Raw genomic sequence first — 24,142 nt, 5'->3', positions numbered from 1 at the left:
GTTCACACACTAATCGGAAAAGAAAAACACATTAAAGGAAGTTCAGGGGCAGGGTGAATGGAAAGACCCATAAGTACTAAGAGTTCAACAGTGGGGTAGGTAGCAAAGCCCAGAAGTCTTTTAACTATCAAAAGACCATGCAAGAAGAACTATAGGACTATAGTAGTCCTCCTTTGATGGTCTTCCTCCTCTCTAGAATCAAAAGCCATTGACTCCAAATTTAACCACACTGTTTGAGCAATGAAGCATCCTTAGATGGATTCTAGGATGGTCCAGGAGTAGGAGTAGGGGAGCAGGGTGCCCTAATGATTCCCAGTTTTGCTGGACTATTAAATATCATGCTATTTTAGATTTGAGATCTTCTAGTAAGCAGTCTTCTTCTGCTGAAGGTCTTCAAACATATACCCAAACTCAAGAATAGATTCTTTATAATAGCCAAGTCAATTTGGCAAGGGGGCATCCTTTAGTCAGTTGATAGAAATCCAAATTCAGCAACTCTGACCAAGATGATTAGCTTTCTTCTCCAAGTTGAAACTCTCTTGCTTCAGAAGTCACCAGCTCATCCATTCCTGTCAGTCATTTTCTGGTTCTTTGACTTTTCCTAGTAAATCACCTCCAAAATAGAATCCTAGTTTTATTTTTGGACTATACTATTCATGGTACTGCACATAAAAGCTTTCTTTTTCATAGTATATTAGCCCTAGTATCATTCTACTGACTACTGAAAAAAATCTATTTTTAATAACACAGTTCATTCATCTAAGCAAGTCCTTTTATGTAAACTATGAATTCTTTCTCTGGGTTTTCATTTTATTTACCCTAAATACCACAATCTACTCAATGACTACTTGGATGAATTCTTTCCTAGCCATTTTGTAGGACTTATTATGGGCAGCCAAAGTGATGTACAAACATGAATCTGACTGTTCTTGTACTTCCAGGGAGTCTTTAGGTTTTGGGGATCAGATGTGACAATTCTTTCATAATCTCCCATGAACCTGTCCTTTCCTAACAACTGGTGACCCACGTTGAGTCCTGTGGTCTCACATAGCTAGGAAAACTCTACTTCATTACCTCATGCTTACTTTTTGTTTTAGTAGAACATTTAGTAGACCTACAGATGCTTCCTGGTTTCCCCAGTCCTGGCGTGATGAACTCCACAGTGCCTGGAATATAACAACTGCTTAATACATGTTTGTTGCTGGATGACATCACTGAATCCTTACCTACTCTCAGCAGTCATAGAGGGACAAAGAGATCCCAGAAGATCATTTTGGAGATATTATACTCACAGAGGTGATAAGGCTGCTTCCAATGCCTAGTATTTCAGTGAGCTATTAGCCTTGAAGAGAGGGCATGAGAATTCATTCACAATATCAATTCCAGGGCTTTGGTATAGGCCTTTCATCAGTGCTATCCTATCGAAGTCATGTCCTTGATTCCCAAGGAGGGATAGTATTCTCAAGTGATGTTAAGATAAAGGAAATAGGAATAAGGACATTGGACATATTGCCCCATAATAATATTGGCACAACTGAAAGAGAAGGGGGGTATGAATAACTAGATAAGAACACTGCATGGGGCAGGAACATTAAATATGACCAGCCATTATCTTCCTGTCAACTACTGCTCCATGTTTTAATGCTTTGTCTCTGATAATTACTTTGTTGAGTCTGGTTTTGATAGCTCCTTGTCCTTTGGATTCATTGCTTAGATGTTTATTCAATTGGTTCCCCTATAACCTCTGGTTTACTTTTCCTGAACACAACTTGCAACTTCTTTTTCAAAGAAGAAAAGGGTTAGGTATCTGTTAGTCCTATAGATTGCTCCTAATTATTAGTGCTCATTAGTCTCATTCTTTTGGAGGCCTAAGAGTCAATAGTTCATGTTGATTGGTAGCTGACATTGGTAAGATCAAGATGGTGACTGAGATACATGTGAATATTTCTTAGGTCAATGTTCAAGACAGAGTAGCAGAGGTACCAAAGAGATTCAGCTGAGATGGGTAATACCAAAAGGGAGAATACAGGTAAAGGTTTGTCAATCAGGAGAAGATATTTTTCCATATAGGGAATTTAAGCTAAGGACCAGAAAGAGAAGAAAACTTAAAAGAACAATTTGGGAAGCAGACAGGGTTGTAACAGGCAGACAGATATTCCATAGCTTTGTACCGGAAGTTTCAAGGCTATAGTAAAGAATAGTATGTCTGGATTAGGTTTAGAGGTAATATATGAAAGTGTCCCAGCATGAGTAAATTTCAGTGATTCTCTACTGTCAGAGACTATATTGTTTTATTCTTTAAAAGTTCTCTTCTGGGTGTAAGATGAAGAATGGTGAAATTTTCTCCAGATGAACTGGGGGCAGGATCCTTGAATATGGTTCATCCTTGTGGGAAGGTCTCAAGGAATTAGGTTGCCTAAGTTTCCATTGGAGGTCTTGGAATTTCTAGTGGAGGGCAGTAGAATGTCTCCCAGAATGATGAGGTAGTATGCTTTGACCTAATAACAATAAGGTCACTAAAAAGAGCTTATTTTCTTCAGTTGACCTTGAGAAATGAAGTTTAGAAGGGGTATGGAAAACTGGGATTAGAGTAAAATTACCTAGATTCAAGTCTTAACTAATTATATATGTGACCATGAGCAAGTCACTCTACTTTCCTAAGCCTCAGTTTCCTTGGTTGTAAAATCTGGGGATTGGAGGATTATTTCCATTGGAAATAATTATTTCCAAAAAGGAAATAAAGTGTCCATGAGACAAAGTCAGTAATTGGGGTGGTGGGAAAGTGTTATCTTTGAAGCAAGTCAAGGTAATGAGATCAAATAGCTGGATAAAAAAAAAATAGGAAGGATATTTGTTGATTGTTGACTACTTTAGCTATATATTAGAGAATTTACATTTTGACCTACCCTGCTTTTATGGGCATTTTATGATTATGGAGTTATATAATAACTGAAAAGGACAGCAAAGGCTTGGTTGCTTCCTGAAAGGATAGACTAGGGAAGCAGTTCTTAACCTGGAGTTGGTTAAAGTTAAAAATATTAAAGTTTTTAATAAAAAAATAGTATAATTGATTTCCTTTGTAATCCTATTTTATTTCATACATTTAAGACTATTATTCTAAGGAGTACATAGGTTTCACTGGACTGTCAATAGGACCCATGGCACACACAAAAAAATATAGATTAAGAACACCTTGTTTGGGGGCTTACGAATGGGACATTGACTACAGACCTCAAGAGATAACATTCATTGTTTTAGAATAACTGCTTTCATGGTTTTCATTAATATGTAGCAAACTAGAAAAAAACTCCAAAGCTAAGATGACAACTATTTCTATTTTTTTGTATCCCTACCAGAGTTCCATAATTGTTTGATTTTTATAATGTATCTATTAAGTGGGACAGTTAGATCATTAAATTTTACAACATAATTAGTTTTAACAAATAGCAGGATATGTTTGGACAGGATTTACAGTTCTGTTATGATTAGTTCACATTACAGCAGAGGGCTATCTTAACTTAATTTTTATTATAGCTTTTTTCATAAAATGTTTAAATGGATATTTAAAACATTGCATTAAAAAAGGAGATACTCTCTACCCCATTCTTTGTTAATATGTACAGAGGTGCTGACATATGAATATTTCTCCATATTTATAATAACTATGTACAGACTGCTTTAGGGTCTACTTTTCCTATGTATTATTTCATGTATATATTTTCCTGTGGTATGGTAGAGAAAAAGCTGACTTCAGTTTTATGAAGGTCTGAGTTTCAGTCCTGCCACTTAGGTCCCAGACAACGAGCTCTCTAGGACCAGAAGTTGCAAAATGGAGCAGATAGCACAAGTAGGTGAAGCTTCTTCATGAATTTCCTTTGCCAGTGAAATCATAGGTCTCAAGTTCAAAATGTATTTTTCATTTTTAATAATATAGTGATTTTCCAAAATTTTCTTTCATCAACCTCAAAAAAATCTGTATAGAAATTATTGCTAGTGTATTTTTTATTTTTATGATAAAATATCATAAGGATGACAATGAGTGTTTAAGGAAAAAGTCTGAATAGCTTGCTCTGATACCATATTGGGCCCTGAAATTATATAAAAATTCTGTTTAACTTTTTTTAAAAAGAAACTGTCTTCATGATTTAAAATTGATATACAAAATGTAGATTTACATACTTTTAATCCCATCTTGGTTCTTTCAATTGCTGTTTCAAGGGCCTTAACGTCAATAAGGTCTTCTCTTCCATCATTTGCAGTGTGTATCTCTCTCTTTAGTTGATAAAGGTCTTCTTGAACCTGGAAGCAGAAAGAAACAACAAATATTAGTTATTGAAATAATAAAATTTTTGGCATTAGGACAACTTGGGTGCATGCTTTCATGTATGTGTATTTAAGCTTTGTTTTGGGAAACTTGGATTGGTAGATAAAATCAAACAGCCTGTACTGTGTAATGGTGCTTCAAACCATAGTTGCCCTGTACCTAAATTTGAATGAATGCTGAAATTCTAGCTCTGTTGCTAGTGTTAAGTAATATGAAAAATGAAAATTCCCCAGGAATATTCTACTTTTAACTATCCTGGCTACCACTCTAACAAATAGTTTCCCTTGTCCACAGATTGTTACTATCCCTAAAATAAGAGACCATTAAGAAAGTTCGTGGTTTACAAAACTTAAAGTGGAAAAATCAAGGGTTCTATTCAACAAATATTTATTTAGTGTACTTTACATACAAGGCATTTGTTGTTATGCACAAAGGAATGAAAGGACAAAAAAATGAATTAATTGTTGCCCTCAAGAAGCCTTTATTCTAAGGAGAGATGATTTATGAAAACAATTATGATTAAATGACCATTAATCTGTTAATAACTCACTTTTTACTGAACTTAAAAGTTTACAAAGAACTCTTTTTACAACACTATAAAATAAACATTTTAAGTATCATTTCTTTCCTTTTTTTGGTTTTTATGGGGCAATGAAGTGGCTTGTCCAAGGTCACACAGTAGTATTAAGTGTCTGATGTTGGATTTGAACTCAGGTCCTCCTGACTCTAGGACTGGTGCTCTATCCACAGTGCCACCTAGTTACTCCTATTTTCTTCTTTTTAACTAAAGAGGAAATTAAAGGTCAGAACCTACATGGCAAGAGTCAAGCTCAAGTTTTCTGACTTCAAATCCAATGCTCATTCCTTTGTACAATCTGCCCTCTGTCATTCATTCTCTGTGTCTTCACCAGCCAATTTTAACAAACTATTTTTTGCAAACTCTGTTATCTGATTGGGATATTCCAATTTTGGTTTAAGAAGTGAGAACCATCAAGCCCCTAATGAGGAAATGGAGAAGTGTCGCAGGAAATCACTCAAACCTAACAAAACAAGAGGAAAGGAATAATGCATTTCAAAGGATGTTTTAAATGTATGGATGGGGCCTATTACATTTCCTTCCTTGGTGGGTCTTTCCTTCTTACTGCTTGGCAGAATAAGCTTCATCTAAAATTCACTAACCTGTTTTTATGGAGTCCGAAAAGAAAATGGTTCATAAAAGAAGCCAACATATTTTCCTTCTTTAATGTCTTCTTTGATTAGTTATCTTCCTTGGAAAAGGTAATCAACATCCTCTTTGGTGTCATGCACACTTGGAGTGGACTGGGCCCATTGGTATTGGATATCATGTGACTTTGCAGATTTATATTAGAAACCAAACTTCAAATAAATAAATACAGATGGCCTCAATTATTGTATGGGCTGCTGCCACAAGAAAAACATTTTGTTATGCAAATTTATGAACCTAACACCTGTTTCTGCAACAGTCACACTAACAACCTACAAGCTGGATTGGTGATTACTTGAATCACATATTAAATCCAACTAATGTCAGTGATTACTATCTAGTTCTCCTGTGATGTCAAGTATTAAGAAGACTTGAATTTGTTTTTTCCACCCATGGACAGCAAGACATGGAGACACATCTGGTAATTGTGCTTGGCACAGAATGTCATTTAAGTGACACTTCAGTACACAGACTGGCACACTTGTACATACCACTGCTTGCAGGCACCAAAAATGGCAGTATTAGCATCTTTTGATGATTTTCACCAAATTGTTCCTGCTTTAGGTGAATTTACAGTCTCTTTTATGCAGACATTTAAGAAGTCCAATGACATAGTGCCAAGGCAAATTATATCTAAGACCTATATTTTAGATGCTTCTTTTTTGTGCACAAATAATTTTCTTTTTGAGTATACACCTTCAAGGGTCTATAGACTTTATATATTTTTTTTAATTTACTTAAGGCAATGGGGTTAATTGACTTGTCCAAGGGCATACAACTAGGTAATTATTAAGTGTCTGAGGTTGGATTTGAACTCAGCTCCTCCTGACTCAAGGGCCAGTACTCTATCCACTGCACCACCTAGCTGCCCCCTAGACTTTTTTTTAATTGCAGTAAGATATGCCTGCTTTATGCCCCTGATCTTCTTTACTAAGCTATCTCCTCTAGTCTGATCACTCTAATCTCTACCGTTTGCTTATGTATGTACCATCCAAGGAAGTGGGACAGGGAAGAGACAGCCTGGAAGAAGAACATTGAAAGGAGAAAAGAGAAAGGAAGAAAACCTCCTGGCACATAACAATTGAGCATAACCACTAATTGCAATTAGAATGTGGAGATTTGTTAATTGTATATCAAAATTAATTCAACTAAATTCAACAAACATTTATGAAATTCTTATAAAATATCAAGTTAACATATATTAGAAACTGAGAATAAAAAGGAAAAAACAAAATAGCCCCTGGTTTCAAGAAATTTACTATTAGGGTAATAAAATGGAAAGCAAATGTCTAAATGCAAAGTAATTTGAGAATGAAGACACTCTTGCAGCTGGGAAGATGACTGGAAAAGGCTTCATAGACATGATGGCATCAAAATTGAAAGTGAAGGAAGGTAAGGAAGAATTCTGTTGAAAAAAATGAACTTGGCTATGGGGACAGTTTGAATGAATACATGGAGGTGGAAGAAGGATTTGCATTCAGAGCTTAGCTTGTGATCTAATTTGGCTAGAGAGCCTGAAGGAGAGAAACATGAAAGGAGGCTGAAAAGATAAATAGAAGCTAGATTGCTTTAAATGTCAAACTGGAGAATTTATACTTTGTTCTAGAGGCGAAAGAGAACCACTCATGATTTTTGACTATGGTAGCCACAATTAGACCTGGGGCTTAGGAAGATTATTTTGGAGGTTGCTATAATAGACCAGGCAATGATAACGTGAGTTTAAATCAGAATCGTGACTTGCACTGTATGAAGAGAACAGATTTTAAAGAATGTTTTGAGCCATGATTTGACAAATTATTGGATATAGGAAATGAGGAAAAAATGGAAGGCTTAAAATATGTCTAAGGTGATGAACTTGGGAGACTAAAAACATGATACATTGTATTATATTGTAAACAGAGGTTTGTATTGTATTGTATTACATCCCTTGAAGCTGGGTTTGTTAAAATAAGGAAGTTTGGAGGAAGTGAATTACTATTGTCTTAAGTTTGGGATATGTAGAAATTTAAAATGCCTATAAGACAGCTAGGTGATGGTATGGGACCACAATTCTAATGATTAGAAAGATAGACAGACAAATAGATAGATAGATAGATTAGATATAGATACATAGATAGCTAGCTAGACAGATAGATATGGGAGTCATTCATGTAAAAGATAAAAAAAATTAACTTCAAGAGAATGAATTAGATCACTACAGGAGAAAAGTAGGCTCAGGTAGGCCAAAGACAGATTATTATTGGACATGCATGAATAATCTGTGGGTGATAGCTTAACAAAGGCAACAAAGAGAGTGGTCAAATAGATTGGAGGAGAACCATAGAGAGCCAGTGTTTCATCAAATAAGGAGTATCCAGATTGATGAAAGAGTGGTTAGTATCAAACGATTCAGGGGGGGCAGCTAGGTGGTGCAGTGGATAGAGCACAAGGAGTCAGGAGTACCTGAGTTCAAATGCGGCCTCAGACACTTAATAATTACCTAGCAGTATGGCCTTGGGCAAGCCACTTAACCCCATTGTCTTGCAAAAATCTAAAAAAAATTAAAAAAAAAGATTCAGAGAGGTCAAGGAAGATGAGTATTATGAATACTAAAAATAAAAATTAGCAGTTGAAAGCATTGTTGAATCTTGATTTTTATGTAAAATGGTGGTAAAGCCAGATTGTAAAGGGTTAAAAAGTAAGTGGTGGAAGAGGCAGAAAATATAGATGAATCTAGGAATTTTAAAGTTTTAAAAAAGGAAGAATGATATAAGATGGTAACTTAAGGAAACGGAAGGATTAGAAGAAGACTTTAAGAATGGGAGAAACATGAGTATGTTTTAAGGAAGCAAGAAAGAAGACAATAGGGGAAAGAACCAAAGGTATGAGCTGAATGTTTGTCTGTGACGAGAGGTCCTTCTCCTCAAAAGAAGTAGAAATGTAGATGTAGATGACTCTTGTCAAAATTTAGAGAGGCAGAACCTACAGAAAGACTGAGTGATACAATTTCCCAGTCCAAGACAACTTAGAAGTTCTGCAGAAAAGGTCTGTTCCACTGGAACCAGGGGGTTGTAAAAAGCCATAGCACAGCCACACTGTAGCACAGCTGGGCCAGGTGCCTGAGATGTAGAAAGGAGAAAAGAAACTCACAATGGATGATTTAAATTTACTTAATAAAGCAAGAGATGAGAATATCTGGGTTTAGAATAGTGTTGGGGGCTTTAATGGAGAAAGTTTGGAATAATTGCTGTATAGAGTAATATAGTAAATCAGGAAAGAAGAAAAGGGATTTCCATTAGTGAAGATTTCCATTACTAGTGAGGACCCAGTTGAAATTATATAACATGTATTTGTAATGGGTCTATTGTCATAGTTGCATAACTTTCTCTAGTAATGTTTAGCAGCTTGGGCATAGGAGCAGAGAAACATTGAGGATTAGCAAAAAAAGACAAAGGACTCTAGGGTGGACAATTTTGAATTCACCTGGCTAGTTCTGTGATAAAGACTGTAAAGGGGAAGAAAATGAGCCCAGAGCAGGAGACTCTGAGCCTGGGAGAAGTAGAGGGAGAAGAAATTTCAGAAGAATGAAAATTAGTGTTAGGAAGAGTGGAGTAAAGAGAAAGATGGATATATAGACAATAATGATCAGAAAGGGGAATTTTAGAGTTCAAAATTGTAGAGGTAGAACATTTGGGTTTAAGGGGTGACCACTCCTATGGGTAGCTTAAATAAAATGTGATGTAGCTCATGAATTGAAGCTGATGAACTGGGAGAATGAAATGTTTGGGGGTAATATGGAAATGTAATAGATTGCACTATATTATAAACAGAGGTTTGTGCTGTATTATAACTAGCTACTGAACATTACTAGAGGAGTTCATGTGATTATGCCAATTGATCCAAAGTCCCCAAATATGAGAACATAAAATAGGAGGAAAGAGGAAGATTGTAAATCATTTCTAAACTTGAAAAAGTGGAGAGGGTAGGTAACCTAGGGGCTGGTAGAGAAAAGTAATAAGCAAGGATATGATGTCAAAGGAAGAGGGTTGACTGACTGTAGGCAGCAAGAGGAAGAACTGCTGATAGCAATATTGTTTATGAAGGATGTCTGCTCCTCCTAGTTTAGAGCATCAGGCTACATGAGAAAAGAAACCAATAGGGGCAGAGCCAAGATGGCAGCATGAAGGCAGGAATTCCTGAAAACTCATTCCCCCCAAAACTCCAAAAGCCATCAAATTGTGACTCTTGTCAAAATTTAGAGAGGCAGAACCTATAGAAAGACTGAGTGATACAATTTCCCAGTCCAAGACAACTTGGAAGTTCTGCAGAAAAGGTCTGTTCCACTGGAACCAGGGGTTGTAAAAAGCCACAGCACAGCCACAGTGTAGCACAGCTGGGCCAGGTGCCTGGGTCCATGGCAGAGGGGGAGGTTTCCAGACCTCTTGACCCAGGAATCATCAACAACAGCCAGAAGGAGTGGTGAGAGAACCATGCCGCACCAGAGTAAATGCAGAGCAGAGCTCCATCCTCAGAGCAGCATTGCAGTGAGATCCTGCAGTTGGAATCAGCAGAGACACCCAGTACTTCCAGAGCTACCAGTCAAAAGATGGTAAGGGGGTTGGGGAGAATGCAGAGGTCTCTCTGCTTTCCCTGGGCAGGACTCAGCTATTTGCCCATATTCAGATCGAGGTTGCAGTCTGGGCCCCCACAACACCACCATAGCTGAGCAGGGACCATCCTCATAGCTGCAGGGCAGACAAGAGGGCCTGAACACAGGCAAGAGAGCAGTAAGAGCCTCTCATAAGATCTTGGAGGAATTAAGTTCCCTGTGGGCTGTCCCAACACCCCTCCAAAGCCTTGGAAGTGCAGTAAATCCGTCATAGGCTGAGAAAATGAACAAACAACAGAAAAAAAGAATCTGACCATAGAAAATTACTTTAGTCCCGTGGAGAGCCAAAATACATACTCAGAGGATGACAAAATCAAAATTTCTGTATCTAATACCTCCAAGAGAAATAGAAAATGGTCTCAGGCTATGGATGAGCTCAAAAAAGACTTTAAAAGCTATTAAGGGAGGTAGAGGAAAAATTGGGAGGAGAAATGAGAGTGAAGGAGATAAAAACATGAGGACCAAGTCAGAAGCTTGGTGAAAGAAATAAAAAAATACTAAAGAAAATAACATTAAAAACTAGTTTAGGCCAAATGAAAAAAAAAAGCAACACAAAAGGCAAATGAGGAGAAGAATGCCTTAAAAAGTAGAATTGGCCAGCTGGAAAAAGGAAATTAAAAAGCTCTCTGAAGAAAATAACTCCTTCAAATGCAGAATGGAACTAAAGGAAGCTGATGACTTTGTGAGAACTCAGGAAGAAATAAAACTATACCACCCCCCCCCCATTAGAAGAAAATGTGAAATATCTAATTGGAAAAACAACTGACCTCAAAAAACAGATCCAGAAGAGATAATTTAAAAATTTTAGGGCTACCTGAAAGTCACGACAAGGAAAAGAACCTAGATTTCATTTTTCAAGAGATCCTAGAAGCAGAGGGCAAAATAGAAATTGAGGAAATTCACCAGTCACCTCCTGAAAGAGATCTCAAAAGAAAAACTTCTGGGAATATTTAGCCAAGTTCCAAAACTCCCAAGTCAAAGAGAAAATACTAAAAGCTGTCAGAAACAAACAATTCAACTACCATGGCTCTATAGTCAGGATTACACAGGATCTGGCAGCATCTACATTAAGGATTTGTAGGGTTTGGAATATAATATTCCTGAAGGCAAAAAATCTTGGTTTACAACCAAGGGGGGGAGGGGGTTTTGTGATTACTCTCACAACAAGATTATTGTAATAATATAAAATAAATAAACAGAAAAAAGGAAAAAAAGAAAAGGAACAAATAACACTGAAAAGGATGTCACCTGAAGAGAACCAGGTTTCTTTAAGTGCAAGAGGATGATAAGTTTAGAGAATGAGAAGACATCTAAGCACCATCCTTCTTTGTGAATGAATGCCAAAGGAGTTTGGTGAATTTTTTCAGATGATAATGACAACTATGATACAAGGAATGTAATTTGGTAAAAAGTAATAGGTAGCTAGACATAGTATAAAAATGTCTCACTTAAGGAACCCAGTAGCAGTCCTAGTAAACAAATAAGTTTCTGGCAATAACAACAAAGAACTGGGTATCTCAGTAAGCATAGAAGAGATTTGTCTTGTGTTTCTTTTGGAATCAATTAAGAACCATGTGGACACAATATAGGTAAATCTTCCTACTAGAGTAAAAGGTGAAAGGACCAAGGACATGAACCTCCACTGTCAAAGTTTGCAGAGTATAGCAGAAGACACCCTAAGCATCTCTTGATTGAGAGTCTCCTGAAAGACTAGTGGAACAATGCAACCCAGAGGAATTGTAGAAAGGAAGAGTGAAGTTGTTTACATAATTCTATGAAAGTGAAATTTTACTAAGACAAATCATGAGAACACAGTAAAACATATAACAAAGGATATCAAAAAAATTTGAAGAGATCCAGAGAAAAGTCATTGGGTTCTATAAAGGACATAGACAAGAAATGCCCAGGATAAGAAGGCATGTGTAAATTATGAATAATAATACTATTAATAATAAGGATAATGATAGTTAGCATTTATATATTATTTTAAGGTATATAAAGTACTTTACAAATATGCTCACAACAATCCCGAGAGGCAAGTATTATTATCTCCATTTTATATTTGAGGAAATTGAGGTAAACAGAAGTTAAATGACATGACCAAGATCACATAGCCAGTAAGAATCTAAAGTCAGATTTTAACTCGAGTCTTCCTGACTACAGGAATAAATTGAATAAATATATATTATGCTTAGTAAATTTATTGATGACACAAAGCCAAGAGAAATAGCTAATTCTTTGTGTACTATCAAGTTAGGATTCAAGAAGATGAAGGTAGTTTGGAACTAGGCTGGGAATTAATAATGGTTTTTACATCATAAAAATAAACTGATATAGAAACAAGTAGTGGGCCACATTTGGGCCTCAGGTCATCCTTGTTCTAGAAAGCAGGATCAAACCTAATAAGATGAAACTTAAATGAGATGAATGTAAATGGTTCTACTCTTGAGTTTTAAAAAAAATTAATTTTACTAGTACAAAATTGAGAAAAGATGGATATATAAAAAATTCATATGAAAATCATCTGGGAATTTCAGTAAACTATAAGCTATGTGATGAAGTGGATAGATAGATGGACCTGAAGTTAGGGAGACTCATCTTCCTGATTTCAAATCTGACCTCGGACACTTACTAGCTGTGTGACCTGGGCAGTTTCCTCATCCATAAAATGAGACAAAGAAGGAAATGGCAAACCATTGCAGCATTTCTGCTAAGAAAATCCCAAAAGGGATCACGAAGACTGAAATGAATGAATAACTATAAATTCAATATAAGTAAACAATGTGACACAGAAAACAAAAAAAGAAAGTGACCTTAGGTTTTGTTTTTTTCTTTTTTTTGTTTTTGCAAGGCAATGGGGTATTTGCAAGATGAAGATCACACAGCTATGTAATTATTAAGTGTCTGAGACTGGATTTGAACTCAGGTTCTCCTGACTCCTAGGGAAGTGCTGTATCCACTCTACCACCTAGCTGCCTCTCTTAGGTTGTTTTAATAGAAGCATAGAATTCAGAATGGGAGAAGTCAGAGTAAGAAGGTTCGAATCCCAGCTCTGTCATTTTCTCTCTTTGTGACCTGAGACAAATCACTTAACTTCTGGGGGCTTCAGTCTCCTTATAAAATTAGCACTTTGGACCAGATGGCCTTAAAGTTCCTTCTCACTTTAAATCTATCAACTCATCAACCTTTAGGTCTCTGAGTCACCATACTTTGCCCTGGTCAGATCACATTTGGAATTCAGTAGGCATATTTTAAGGACATTGACAAGATGAAGTATATGCAGAAGGGGGGATGAGGGTGGAAACAGAAAATAATACAATTTCATATGAAAATTCATGAATTGTTTGTTTCTGACAACCTGGAGAAAAAAGACAGGATTTGTTGTCTTTATTTTTTGTCTATTATTTTCTGTCTCTTAAGTATCTGAAAGGCTATAAAGTGGAACACTTGTTCTCCTTAAACCTAGACAGCAGGAGTAAAAGAAGCTTATAGAAGTTAAGGGAACGATGCATATAATGAAGAAATATAATAAAAAATATAATAAAAACATTCTAATGATCAGAAATAATGGAAAAAGCAACAGCTTGTCTTATTAAATAGTAAATTCCTTGTTGCTAGAGTTATCTGCAGATATATGAGGACGACTAATGGGCATGTCATACCTGTTCAAATATAAATGGACTAGATACATTTGAAGTCCCTTTCAACTCTATGATTCTATGATTCTAGATTATTATAGAGATCTTTCACTGGAATGTCATAGGGAAAGAAACTGCCATTTTTCTCTCTGGTCTCTCTTCAAAAAGACCCTTTTACCATATCAAAATTCATATATAATCTTTTTATCAGCTATTATGTGATTTTTTTCAACATGATAGTATTTAACAAATTACTTATTTTGTGAAATATCAGTAGTTTTCCTGAACCTAGAGAGACCTGTTTTTTAAAAAAAAAACTTTAGAAGTTTCAGTATATTGATTACTTGTAAAATTTCTATGGAATTGCATTTTTTTTTGTCCCTGATATCCTCCCTCAGTAATGGCAATCCCCACCTTTCACATGCACTTATCATGTATTATAATTTATGTTATGGTCCATGCATTATTTCTCCACAAAGGCAAATTCAAACAATGTTACATCACCAAATGTTTAGTGCAATATACTGCCTTTGATTTATAGACACTTAATAAACATTAGCTCAACTGAACAGAACTGAATTTGCTCCAGAAGTAAACAAGGCTAAATCCACCATTATCTGAAAGGACTACCTGGCTCTCTATCTGTGATTTCTCTTTTATTAGACTATAGATTTAGAGATGAATTGGATCTTGTTTTACAGAAAAAAGAAATTGAGACTTAAAAGTTTCCGGTGACTTGTCCAAAGTCATATGGGTAATTCGGTGAGTCAGGCTTTGAACTCAAGACTTCTGTCTCCAAAGACAGTAATCATTTATTTACAATACATAGACAATAGTCAACAAATAATTTTTAAGCATCTACTATGTGCCAGGTACTGTTCTAAACAGTGACCTATTTCTTTTTCTCAGTTTTATTCTATTCACTTTCATTAAAGGTAGGAAGAGTTTGTTTGAGCTGTGTAGCACCCACCTCTGAGAAACCTTAACTCCAAATACTCTAGCCAAATATTCAATCAACCAATAATTCAATCAATAAGTGCCTATTATGTGTCGGGGTCTATGCTAGGTCACTGAGAAAATATTAATGAAACAGAATTTGTGCACATTAAAGTATAAACAGAAGAGCAGTCAGGGAAGGCTTTGGGTAGAATGTACTTCTGAACAGTCACAAGTGGAGTAGTATATTCTATGAAGAAGGGACACTTGTACAAAGGCAGAGGTAGGAAATGGAATGTCAAGAAAAACCAGTCTGGCTGGACTTTAGAATATGTGGAGGGATATAAGGTATAGTAAGTTTGAAAAAGTAGGTTGAAGCTCCATTGTGAGATGCTTTAAATGTCAAGCAGAGGGGAGGCTATTGATGCTAATGATAAGGAACTGCTGGAGTTTATTGAGCTTAGGGAATGACATGATCATTAGATCTGTATTATATAAATTAACTATGGCAACTATGGAGGAAGGATTAGAGAGAAGAAAGACTTGAAGTAAGATGACCAATTGTAGTAGTAAATGAGGTGATGAGGGCCTGAATTAGGGAACTGGTGACTGAGTGGAAAGATGGAAATGAGTAGGAGAGATCTTTTAGAGGTTCAATAGACAGGACTTTATAGCTTCCATAAGCCAGATAAATGAGAATAAAGAACAAACTGAACTTTAATGACAGAGGAAGATGGTGGTGCCATCACAGAAATAGGGATATCTGGAAGCAGGGCAGGTTTGAGGGGTAGAGCTATTTTGGATATGTTGTTTGACATGTCTATAGGGCATCCAGTTCAAAAGGTCCCATAAGTGGTTAGCTATGTGGTATTGGTGCTTGGAAAAAAGAATAGGATTGAATGTGTGTAGATCTGAGAGCCATCTGCATAGAGATGATAAATGAAATAATGGTGGCTCCTAACATCATGAAGTACAGAGAGAGAAGAGAAGACAATTGAGGCCAGAATCTTGCTGCTTAGCCTAAAAAACAGAGGAATTCATCAAAATAAGTTCTAATAAATATTTGTTAGATAAATGCATCAAGGAACATTAAGTGGTACAATGGATCCAGTACCAGCCCCACCCAGTATGGCCAAGTCACTTAATCCTATTTGCCTCAGTTTCCTCACCTGTAAAATGAGATGGATAAGGAAATAGCAAGCTACTTCAGTATCTTTGCCAAGAAAATCTCAAAAGGAGTCTCAGAGAGGAAGAGGTGACTAAAACAACTCAACAACTAAATGCATCTAGAGGCAATTCTTATGAAGCTGACCTTAGTCAACTTTTTTTTAAAAAAGATCATAGTTTCTGACATAATGAAAGAACCACTTTTGATATCAATATAAAGTAATTCTTTTGGTGTTAACAACTCAATGGAGTTAACAACTCAATGGAACAAGCATCTATGAGGGAAGGACACCTAGTGAGAACAAAAGTGAAAATCTCTCAGAATCAACATAATATATGTTGAACAGCAGAGAAAAAAGTTAAGTAAAAGGATGACCCAGCAGTTTTCCAAAGATTAGACTACAAGCATTCACTATTCTATTTAATGATCTCAACATTTAGGATCATTGTAACTACATTAAATTTTACTAATTCAGACTAATTTGGAGAGGCCTGTTTGAATGATAAAAACTTGAATTACAGAAATTGTTAAAAGAAATGCAGTTTTATTTTTTCAAGTAAATCATTAACTCAAATGAACATAAAATAACATTGCCTAGTAGATTTGCATAGGAAAGAGTTTTTAATGAATAAGAAAAGAATACTGTGTGAGCAGTGAATTGTTGCATTTAAATGAACTTTAAAACTCCTATTTTTCTTTGTGACTTTTGACTTGTCCAGGATCACACCAATACCATGACAGCCAGATCCTTCCTGACTCTGAGGCCATCTCTTTATCTACTACCAAAAACAATCTTTTATTATTTTAAACAGTTTAAATGGTTTTCCAAAAATTTGTGTATCCTAGATTTATTTTATATATTCATGTGTAATTCTTTTTTGTTTTTGCTTTTTGCAAGGCAATGGGGTTAAGTGACTTGCCCAAGGTCACATAGGTAGGTAATTATTAAGTGTCTGAGGTCGAATTTGAACTCAAGTCCTCCAGGGCCAGTGCTCTATCCACTGCACCATCTAGCTGCCCCTTACATACATACATTTTGTTCAACAATAGTAAATTCCATTCAACTTTTATTTGAATTTCACAAAATCTGGATTAATAGAAATAGAATTAGCAAGACTTAATTGTCTAATTTTGAATCATTTTAAGGCATCCTGGAATTTGGGAAATCAAAGAGACTTCAGAGGATCATGACCATTAGAAAAAAATTAGAAAAAGGCTAAAAGTCCTAATTTTCTAAAAACAAGGGAGAAAAGTTAGTAAAATATAGGTCAGTGAGTTTGACTTAGATTCCTAAAAAAAAATCTAGAAGGACTTATTAAAGAAATGCTTAATTAATATGTAGAAAAGAAAGCAGTGATCATAAATAGCCAATATATTTTCATCAAGAACTGCTGTGGCATTCTCTTTGGTCCAGCTACTAGGTCTATATCCGAAAGAGATCACAAAAAAGGGAAAAAGACCCACATGTACAAAAATATATCAGCTCTTTTTTGTAGTGACAAAGAATTGGAAATGGATGGGATGCCCATCAATTGGGGAATGGCTAAACAAATTTTGGACTATGAATGAACAGTAATACTACTGTTCTGGAAAAAATCATCAATGGGCAGACTTCAGAAAAGCTTAGAAAGCCTTACATGAACTAATGCTGAGTGAAGTGAGCAGAACCAGGAGAACACTGTACAAATTAACAGCAACATTATGTGATGATCAACTATGATAAACTTAACTCTCTAAAGCAGTAAAATGATCAAAGACAGTTCTAAAGGGTTTCTTATGGAAAATACCATCCATATCCAGAGAAAGAATTATGATCAAAGCATATTATTTTCCATTAAAAAATTTGTTTTATGCTTTAAATGTTTTTTCTTTCAATGGTTTTCCCCCTTTTACTCTGATACTTCTTTCACAATATGATTTATATAGAAATATGTTTAACATAGTTATATATGTATAACTATATCAGATTGCTCACTCTCAAGGGAAGGGGGAGGTGAAAAGGGAAAGAGGGAGAAAAATGTGGAACTGAAAATCTTACTAAAAAACGAATGTTGAAAATTTTTGTATGTAGTTGGAAAAATATATATTAAAAAAACCTGCTTGTGCCAGACTAACCTTATTTCTTTTTGTGACAGGGTTACTAAGAATAGACATAATTCATCTAGATTTCAGAAAAATATTTAGTAGAGTTGTTGAGAGATGGAGATATGTGGGCTACTAGATGATAATACAACTAGATTAAGAATGAGTCAAATATTGGAATTAAAAAGTAATTGTTAGTAATTATTTGCTATTGCTTGGTCATAGCACTTGGGAAGTCACTTGGGAATGGCTGTCTTCTGAGCCATATTTTTATCAGAGACTTTTTGAGAGCAAAGATGGAGTACTTATCAAATTTGCATATGACACTAGCCAATATATTGGATGATGGAGTCAGGATCCAAAAAAGATCCTGAAAGGCTAAAACACTGCTATCCTAAAGACATGAAATTGAGTAGGAATAAATGGAGCCTAACACTTGCATTCTAAAAATCAATGTCACAAGTGTAAGATGGGGATAAGCATGGTTAGATAGTAATTTTTCCATAAAAGATCCAAGGGTTTTAATGTACTCCATGCTCAACATGAGTCATCAATGTGATGTAGAAGCCAAAAAAAGTTAATGTGGTTTTGCGCTAAATCAAGAAAGATGAAACATCCATGAATATGTGGATTATAGACTATCTTCTACTTTGGTCTGACCACTTCTGGAGTATTGTGTTCAGTTTGGGGAGCCACAGTTTTGGAAGCACATTGATAAACTGGAGAGCATATACAGAGGAGGACAATAGTAATGACTTCTAAGTCCCTATAATTTGAGGACTGAATAAAGGAATGGGGGTATGGGGTTGGAGAAGATTTGACAGGACAAAACTCTCATCAAGTATTTAAAATTTTGCCATGTCGATGAGGAAGTAAAATGTTCTATTTGTTCCCAGAAGGTAGACCTATGAGAAAATGATAGTAACAGCAAGAAGACAAATTTGGATTCATCAGGAAATATTTTCCCAACAATTAGAACAGGGTGCATTAGGAGGTAGTGGGTTCCATCTCAGTGAAGGAAGAGACTATGTGACTGTGAGTAGTTCTTGTGGTAGGTTGATAAGACTTAAGAAAAGCCAATCAGGTCCCTATGTTTTAGGGAGATCCATTCTGGCATTTCTGATAATAGCTTTAAATATTTCAAATTCTTAGTTATCATAAAGAGATTGAGAATTGGAAGGAATTCTAGAGAGCATCTAGTTCAACTGCTCCTTTTTACAGATGAGGAAACTGAGGCTCAGAAGTGAGCATGGCTAATAAGTATCAGAGGTGGGATCAGAGGAATCTTCCTGATTCTTAAATTTTGCACTCTGAACATGATGCTATATGATAAGTATGAAGTTAAATAGAAGGCTGTGATCATTTCACAATCTAAACATATCTTATGACTGGATGAACTGTTTTACTTTTGTTTTGTGATTTCATTGGTATAGGGAACTTCCTGTGTGGGAAATGCCCCCAACTTAAGATCAGCTATTCATCTAGATAGTTGCTGGGGATATTGAGAAACTAAATGATTTGATCATAGTCATAACTAGGATATGTCAGAAGAAGAATTTTAACCCGTCTTTTTGATTCCAAAGTTAATGCTTACTAAGTCCAAAGGTACAAAGATCAGCTTCAGTTCAACAAGGCTAACATCTGGGTACAAGAGTTTAGTGAATAAAGACCTAGACTGGAAATGAGAAGATTTGTGTTCTTTGACCAGATTTGTGTTCTTTGTCTCTAACTTGCTGGGTGACGTTGTGCAAATAGCTAAGGGTTTGGGCTAGATGGTGGTTCTTAGCCTGGGATCCATGAGCTTTGACTTAAAAAAACATTTTTTTTGGTAACTGCATTTCTACGTCATTGGTTTTATCTATAATCTCATGTTTTATTTTATGTATTTGGAAACATTCTCTTGGAAAAAGGAAATTTATAGGCTTTACCAGACTGCAAAAAGATCCCTAATACACACACACACACACACAAAACTAAGAAACTTTGAAATTCTGAAATTCGAACTCTAAAATCCTACAGTTCTTCTCACCTTGTGTTATTACTCATACCTTTCTGGTGTTCTCTAGTGACTCTTCATTTAGCCTGAGTAGTTGTAGTTTTCCCAAAACCTACACACTAATTATTACTAACAGTATAGTCTGAGCTGGACTAGTGTTCCTTTTAAAGCTTAGTATCTAGATAATTCTTTAAAGTAACTTGAAATAAATTTTTTCTACCATAAAATAGGAATAACAAGCACTTACCTGGCAAGCATATTAAATATAATTTGTTAAGTGACTAGCTAGGATAGTATTTGGCAAATAGTATATATTATATAAATGCTAGCTATTATTATTCTAATTATAATTAAGTTATGATACTTCCTAGTAACCTGCCCTGCCTAAAAATGCCTTGCATTTATTTTGAATTTACTTATGTCTACATGTTGTTTCTACCAGAGAGCAGAAACTAGTTTATTTTTCTTTAGATTCGTTTAATAATAATAATAATAATAATAATAATAATAATAATAATTTAATAAGTGCTTGTTGGTTGCTGACCATTGCTACCATAGTGGTTCTTAGCACTTTTATCTCCATGAACAATGTTGCACCTAAGGCTGGGTTGCTTGCTTTTTTTTTTCTTTTTGAGGCAGTCTGGGTTAAGTGACTTGCCCAGGTCTCACAGCTAATAAACATCTAGTGCCTTTGGCTGGATTTGAACTCAGCTGGACTCAATTCTTTTCAAGAGTGTGTAACTCTAAGGATGGCTAGGTTGCTCAGTGGATAGAGCACCGGCCCTGGAGTCAAATCTGGCTTCACTTAATAATGACCTAGCTGTGTGGCCTTGGGCAAGCCACTTAACCCCAATGCCTTGCAAAAACCTAAAAAAAAAAAATGAGATGGGATAGAGGTGTTAAAAACCTAGCAAAAAGTGACTTTTTTTTAGAATTTTAACCCCCTCAATAATGAAAAGAAAAAATAACCACCCCTTTTCTCTTTTGCCTTTCCTGTTAGCTATCATATCTCTAAATATATCAAATATGATTTAGCTCAAACTAGTGTAATACTCTTTCCTTTTTTGTATTAAACTCACATTTATCATAGGGCTATGAACAATACTAAAGCATTCCTAATTTCTTTTTTTGTTTTTGAATATTCTTAGGCAAATAAAGTGGGTTGGATTCTGTGGACTAGGGTCCCGGTTGCAGTAGATGTGTGAGGTGGTGGTGGGGGGAGTGTAGTGTGTGTGTGTGTGTGTGGTGGGAGTGTATTGTTTGTGTGTCTGCGTGTGTGTATGTGTCTATGTCTATGTGTGGTGGGAGTGTATTGTGTGTGTCTGCGTGTGTGTTTGTGTGCGTGCCTGTGTGTGTCTGCGTTTCTGTCTGCATGTGTGTATGTGTCTGTGTGTGTCTCTATGTGTGTGTGTGTGTGTGTGTGTGTGTGTGTGTGGTGGGAGTGTATTGTGTGTGTCTGTGTTTGTGTGTGTGTCTGTCTGTGTGTGTGTCTGCGTGTGTGTATGTGTCAATGTCTGTGTGTGGTGGGAGTGTATCGTGTGTGTCTGCGTGTGTTTGTGTGCGTGCCTGTGTGTATGTCTGTGTGTGTATGTCTATGTGTGTGTGCATGCCTGTGTGTGTGTCTGCATGTCTGTCTGCGTGTGTGTATGTGTCTGTGTGTGTCTCTATGTGTCTGTGTGTGTGTGGTGGGAGTGTATTGTGTGTCTGTGTTTGTGTGTGTGTGTCTGTCTGTGTGTGTGTCTGCGTGTGTGTATGTGTCAATGTCTGTGTGTGGTGGGAGTGTATCATGTGTGTGTCTGTGTGTGTTTGTGTGCGTGCCTGTGTGTATGTCTGCGTGTGTGTCTGCATGTCTGTCTGCGTGTGTGTGTATGTGTCTGTGTCTCTATGTGTCTGTGTGGTGGGAGTGTGTGTTTGTGTGCATGCATGTGTGTCTGTCTGTGTGTGTATGTGTCAATGTCTGTGTGTGGTGGGAGTGTATCATGTGTGTCTGCGTGTGTTTGTGTGCATGCATGTGTGTATGTCTGCGTGTGCGTGTATGTCTGTGTGTATGTCTGTGTGTGTGTGCGTGCCTGTGTGTGTGTCTGTGTGTCTGTCTGCATGTGTGTATGTGTCTGTGTGTGTCACTGTGTCTGTGTGTGTGTGGTGGGAGTGTATTGTGTGTCTGTGTTTGTGTGTGTGTCTGTCTTCGTGTGCGTGTGTCTGTGTGTGTGTATGTGTCAATGTCTGTGTGTGGTGGGAGTGTATAGTGTGTGTGTCTGTGTGTGTTTGTGTGTGCCTGTGTGTATGTCTGTGTGTGTGCGTGCCTGTGTGTGTCTGCGTGTCTGTCTGTGTGTGTATGTGTCTGTGTGTGTGTCTCTATGTGTCTGTGTGTGGTGGGAGTGTATTGTGTGTCTGTGTTTGTGTGTGTGTCTGTCTGCGTGTGTGTGTCTGCGTGTGTGTATGTGTCAATGTCTGTGTGTGGTGGGAGTGTATCGTGTGTGTGTCTGCGTGTGTTTGTGTGCGTGCCTGTGTGTATGTCTGCATGTGTGTGCATGTCTGTGTGTGTCTATGTGTGTGTGTGTGTGCCTGTGTGTGTGTCTGCGTGTGTGTGTATGTGTCTGTGTGTGTGTCTCTATGTGTCTGTGTGTGGTGGGAGTGTATTGTGTTGTCTGTGTTTGTGTGTGTGCCTGTCTGCGTGTGCGTGTGCCTGCGTGTGTGTATGTGTCAATGTCTGTGTGTGGTGGGAGTGTATCGTGTGTGTGTGTCTGCGTGTGCGTGTGTGTGTGTCTGCGTGTGTGTGTGTGTGTCTGTGTGTGTGTGTCTGCGTGTGTGTGTCTGCGTGTGCGTCTGTGTGCGTGTGTCTGCGTGTGTGTGTCTGTGTGCGTGTGTCTGTGTGTGTGTCTGCGTGTGTGTGTGTGTGTCTGTGTGTGTGTGTGTCTGCGTGTGTGTGTCTGCGTGTGTGTGTGTGTGTGTGTGTGTGTGCGCGCACGCAGGGGCGGGGAGGGAGGGCAGCAGCAGCAGCCGCAGCGCAGCGAGGGGCCCCACGCAGCGGGGCGCCCGGCCGGAAGCGCGCTCCCCAAGGGAGGCAAGTGCGGGAGGACAGCGCGGCCACTAGCCTAAGGCCCGGCCCGCGGCGCCGCGGGGGAGGGCGTCGGGGCAGCTTTTACCACCTTCACCAAGATGGCTCCGACGGGGTCGCGGGGCCCCCTGTCCTCGGCCATGGAGGTAACCAGAAGGGACTCAGGTCCCCAGGCGCCTCCCCAGGCGCCTCCCCAGAATGAGGAGCGGAAGGAAAAACAAAATGAGCTCGTCGCCATGGCGACGGAACGCTCTTCCTGGGCGGCTCGAAGTCACCGGAAGGGGGGGAGGAGGAGCTGGGGCGGCGGACTCTCCGTGCTTCCGGGGGCCTCCGGCCCCTGCCATTGGGAGGGCGGCTTCGCCCGTCCCTCCTCCCCTCCTCACCCCCCCCCGCTAGGCGGCGGCGGTGGTGCGGCCCAGGGCGGAAGTGGCTGCGGGAGCGCGGCGGCTCGGGACGGCGGTGATGGCTGCCGGCGTGCCCTGTGCGCTTGTCACGAGCTGTTCTTCCACCTTCACCGGGGACCGGCTGGTCCAACGTGAGTAGCGGGGCCGCCGGGTCTGCCCCCGGGGCGCAGCCGAGAGATGGGCCCCGGCTGCCCTCCTCACCCCCGGCGGAGCCCGCCTCGCCCGGGCCCGGGAGCCGCTCCGGGGCCCCGCAGCTCGGGCCGCGGCGGCTCCTCCGCCCCAGCTGCCCCGGACTTCCGGCTGGTGCGTCTCCTGCTCCGGGAGCGGCTCGGAAGTGGCTGTTGATGGAGAGATCGCGAGGCGGAGCCCCGCCGCCCAGGCCTGATCCGGAGCTGCCGGAGCCCCGGGAACGGGGTTGGGGGGCACTTGGGTGGCGCAGCGGGTAGAGCAGGAGGACCTGAGTTCAAGTGCGGCCTCAGACACTTAACACATGCCTAGCTGTGTGGCCTTGGGCAAGCCACTGAACCCCATTGCCTGGCAAAAAAAACCCCAACTCTTCTACAGCGCAAACTGAATAATAAAGTAAAACTGTTAATCTCCAACTAGAACTACTCAATAATAATAATAAAGAGCAAATCAAAATCAATAGCACAAATTTTAAAG

The 24,142-nt window shown here is 38.3% G+C and overlaps 2 protein-coding genes across 11 annotated transcripts in view; one reads left to right on the top strand and one right to left on the bottom strand.

Moving 5' to 3' along the window:
* IQCH (IQ motif containing H) overlaps positions 1–23,871 on the bottom strand; it is a 281,126-nt gene extending 257,255 nt beyond the window's left edge. For 3 of the 6 annotated variants that reach the window (XM_074234453.1, XM_074234454.1, XM_074234455.1), the window contains exons 1-2: positions 23,167–23,669; positions 4,180–4,299 (exon numbers count right to left, since the gene is read on the bottom strand). In XM_074234453.1, coding sequence (XP_074090554.1) covers positions 4,180–4,299; positions 23,167–23,313 — 267 coding nt within the window. In that variant the 5' untranslated portion in view covers positions 23,314–23,669. The other 3 variants (XM_074234458.1, XM_074234457.1, XM_074234456.1) reach the window with 3 other exon arrangements.
* Positions 23,056–24,142, top strand: part of AAGAB (alpha and gamma adaptin binding protein) — a 71,323-nt gene continuing 70,236 nt past the window's right edge. The window contains exon 1 of one of the 5 annotated variants that reach the window (XM_074234467.1): positions 23,056–23,221. Coding sequence is in view for 4 of the 5 variants with exons in the window: in XM_074234464.1 (XP_074090565.1) it covers positions 23,538–23,610 (73 nt within the window). In the remaining variant the exon portion in view is untranslated. Of the gene's footprint in view, positions 23,222–23,426; positions 23,611–24,142 lie in introns of those variants that run through there. The other 4 variants (XM_074234464.1, XM_074234462.1, XM_074234466.1 and 1 more) reach the window with 4 other exon arrangements.

Source organism: Macrotis lagotis, chromosome 4 (assembly GCF_037893015.1).
Source record: "Macrotis lagotis isolate mMagLag1 chromosome 4, bilby.v1.9.chrom.fasta, whole genome shotgun sequence".
Lineage (NCBI taxonomy): Eukaryota > Metazoa > Chordata > Mammalia > Peramelemorphia > Peramelidae > Macrotis > Macrotis lagotis.
Note: the sequence above shows the minus strand (reverse complement) of the source record. Positions and strands in the feature narration are given on the sequence as shown.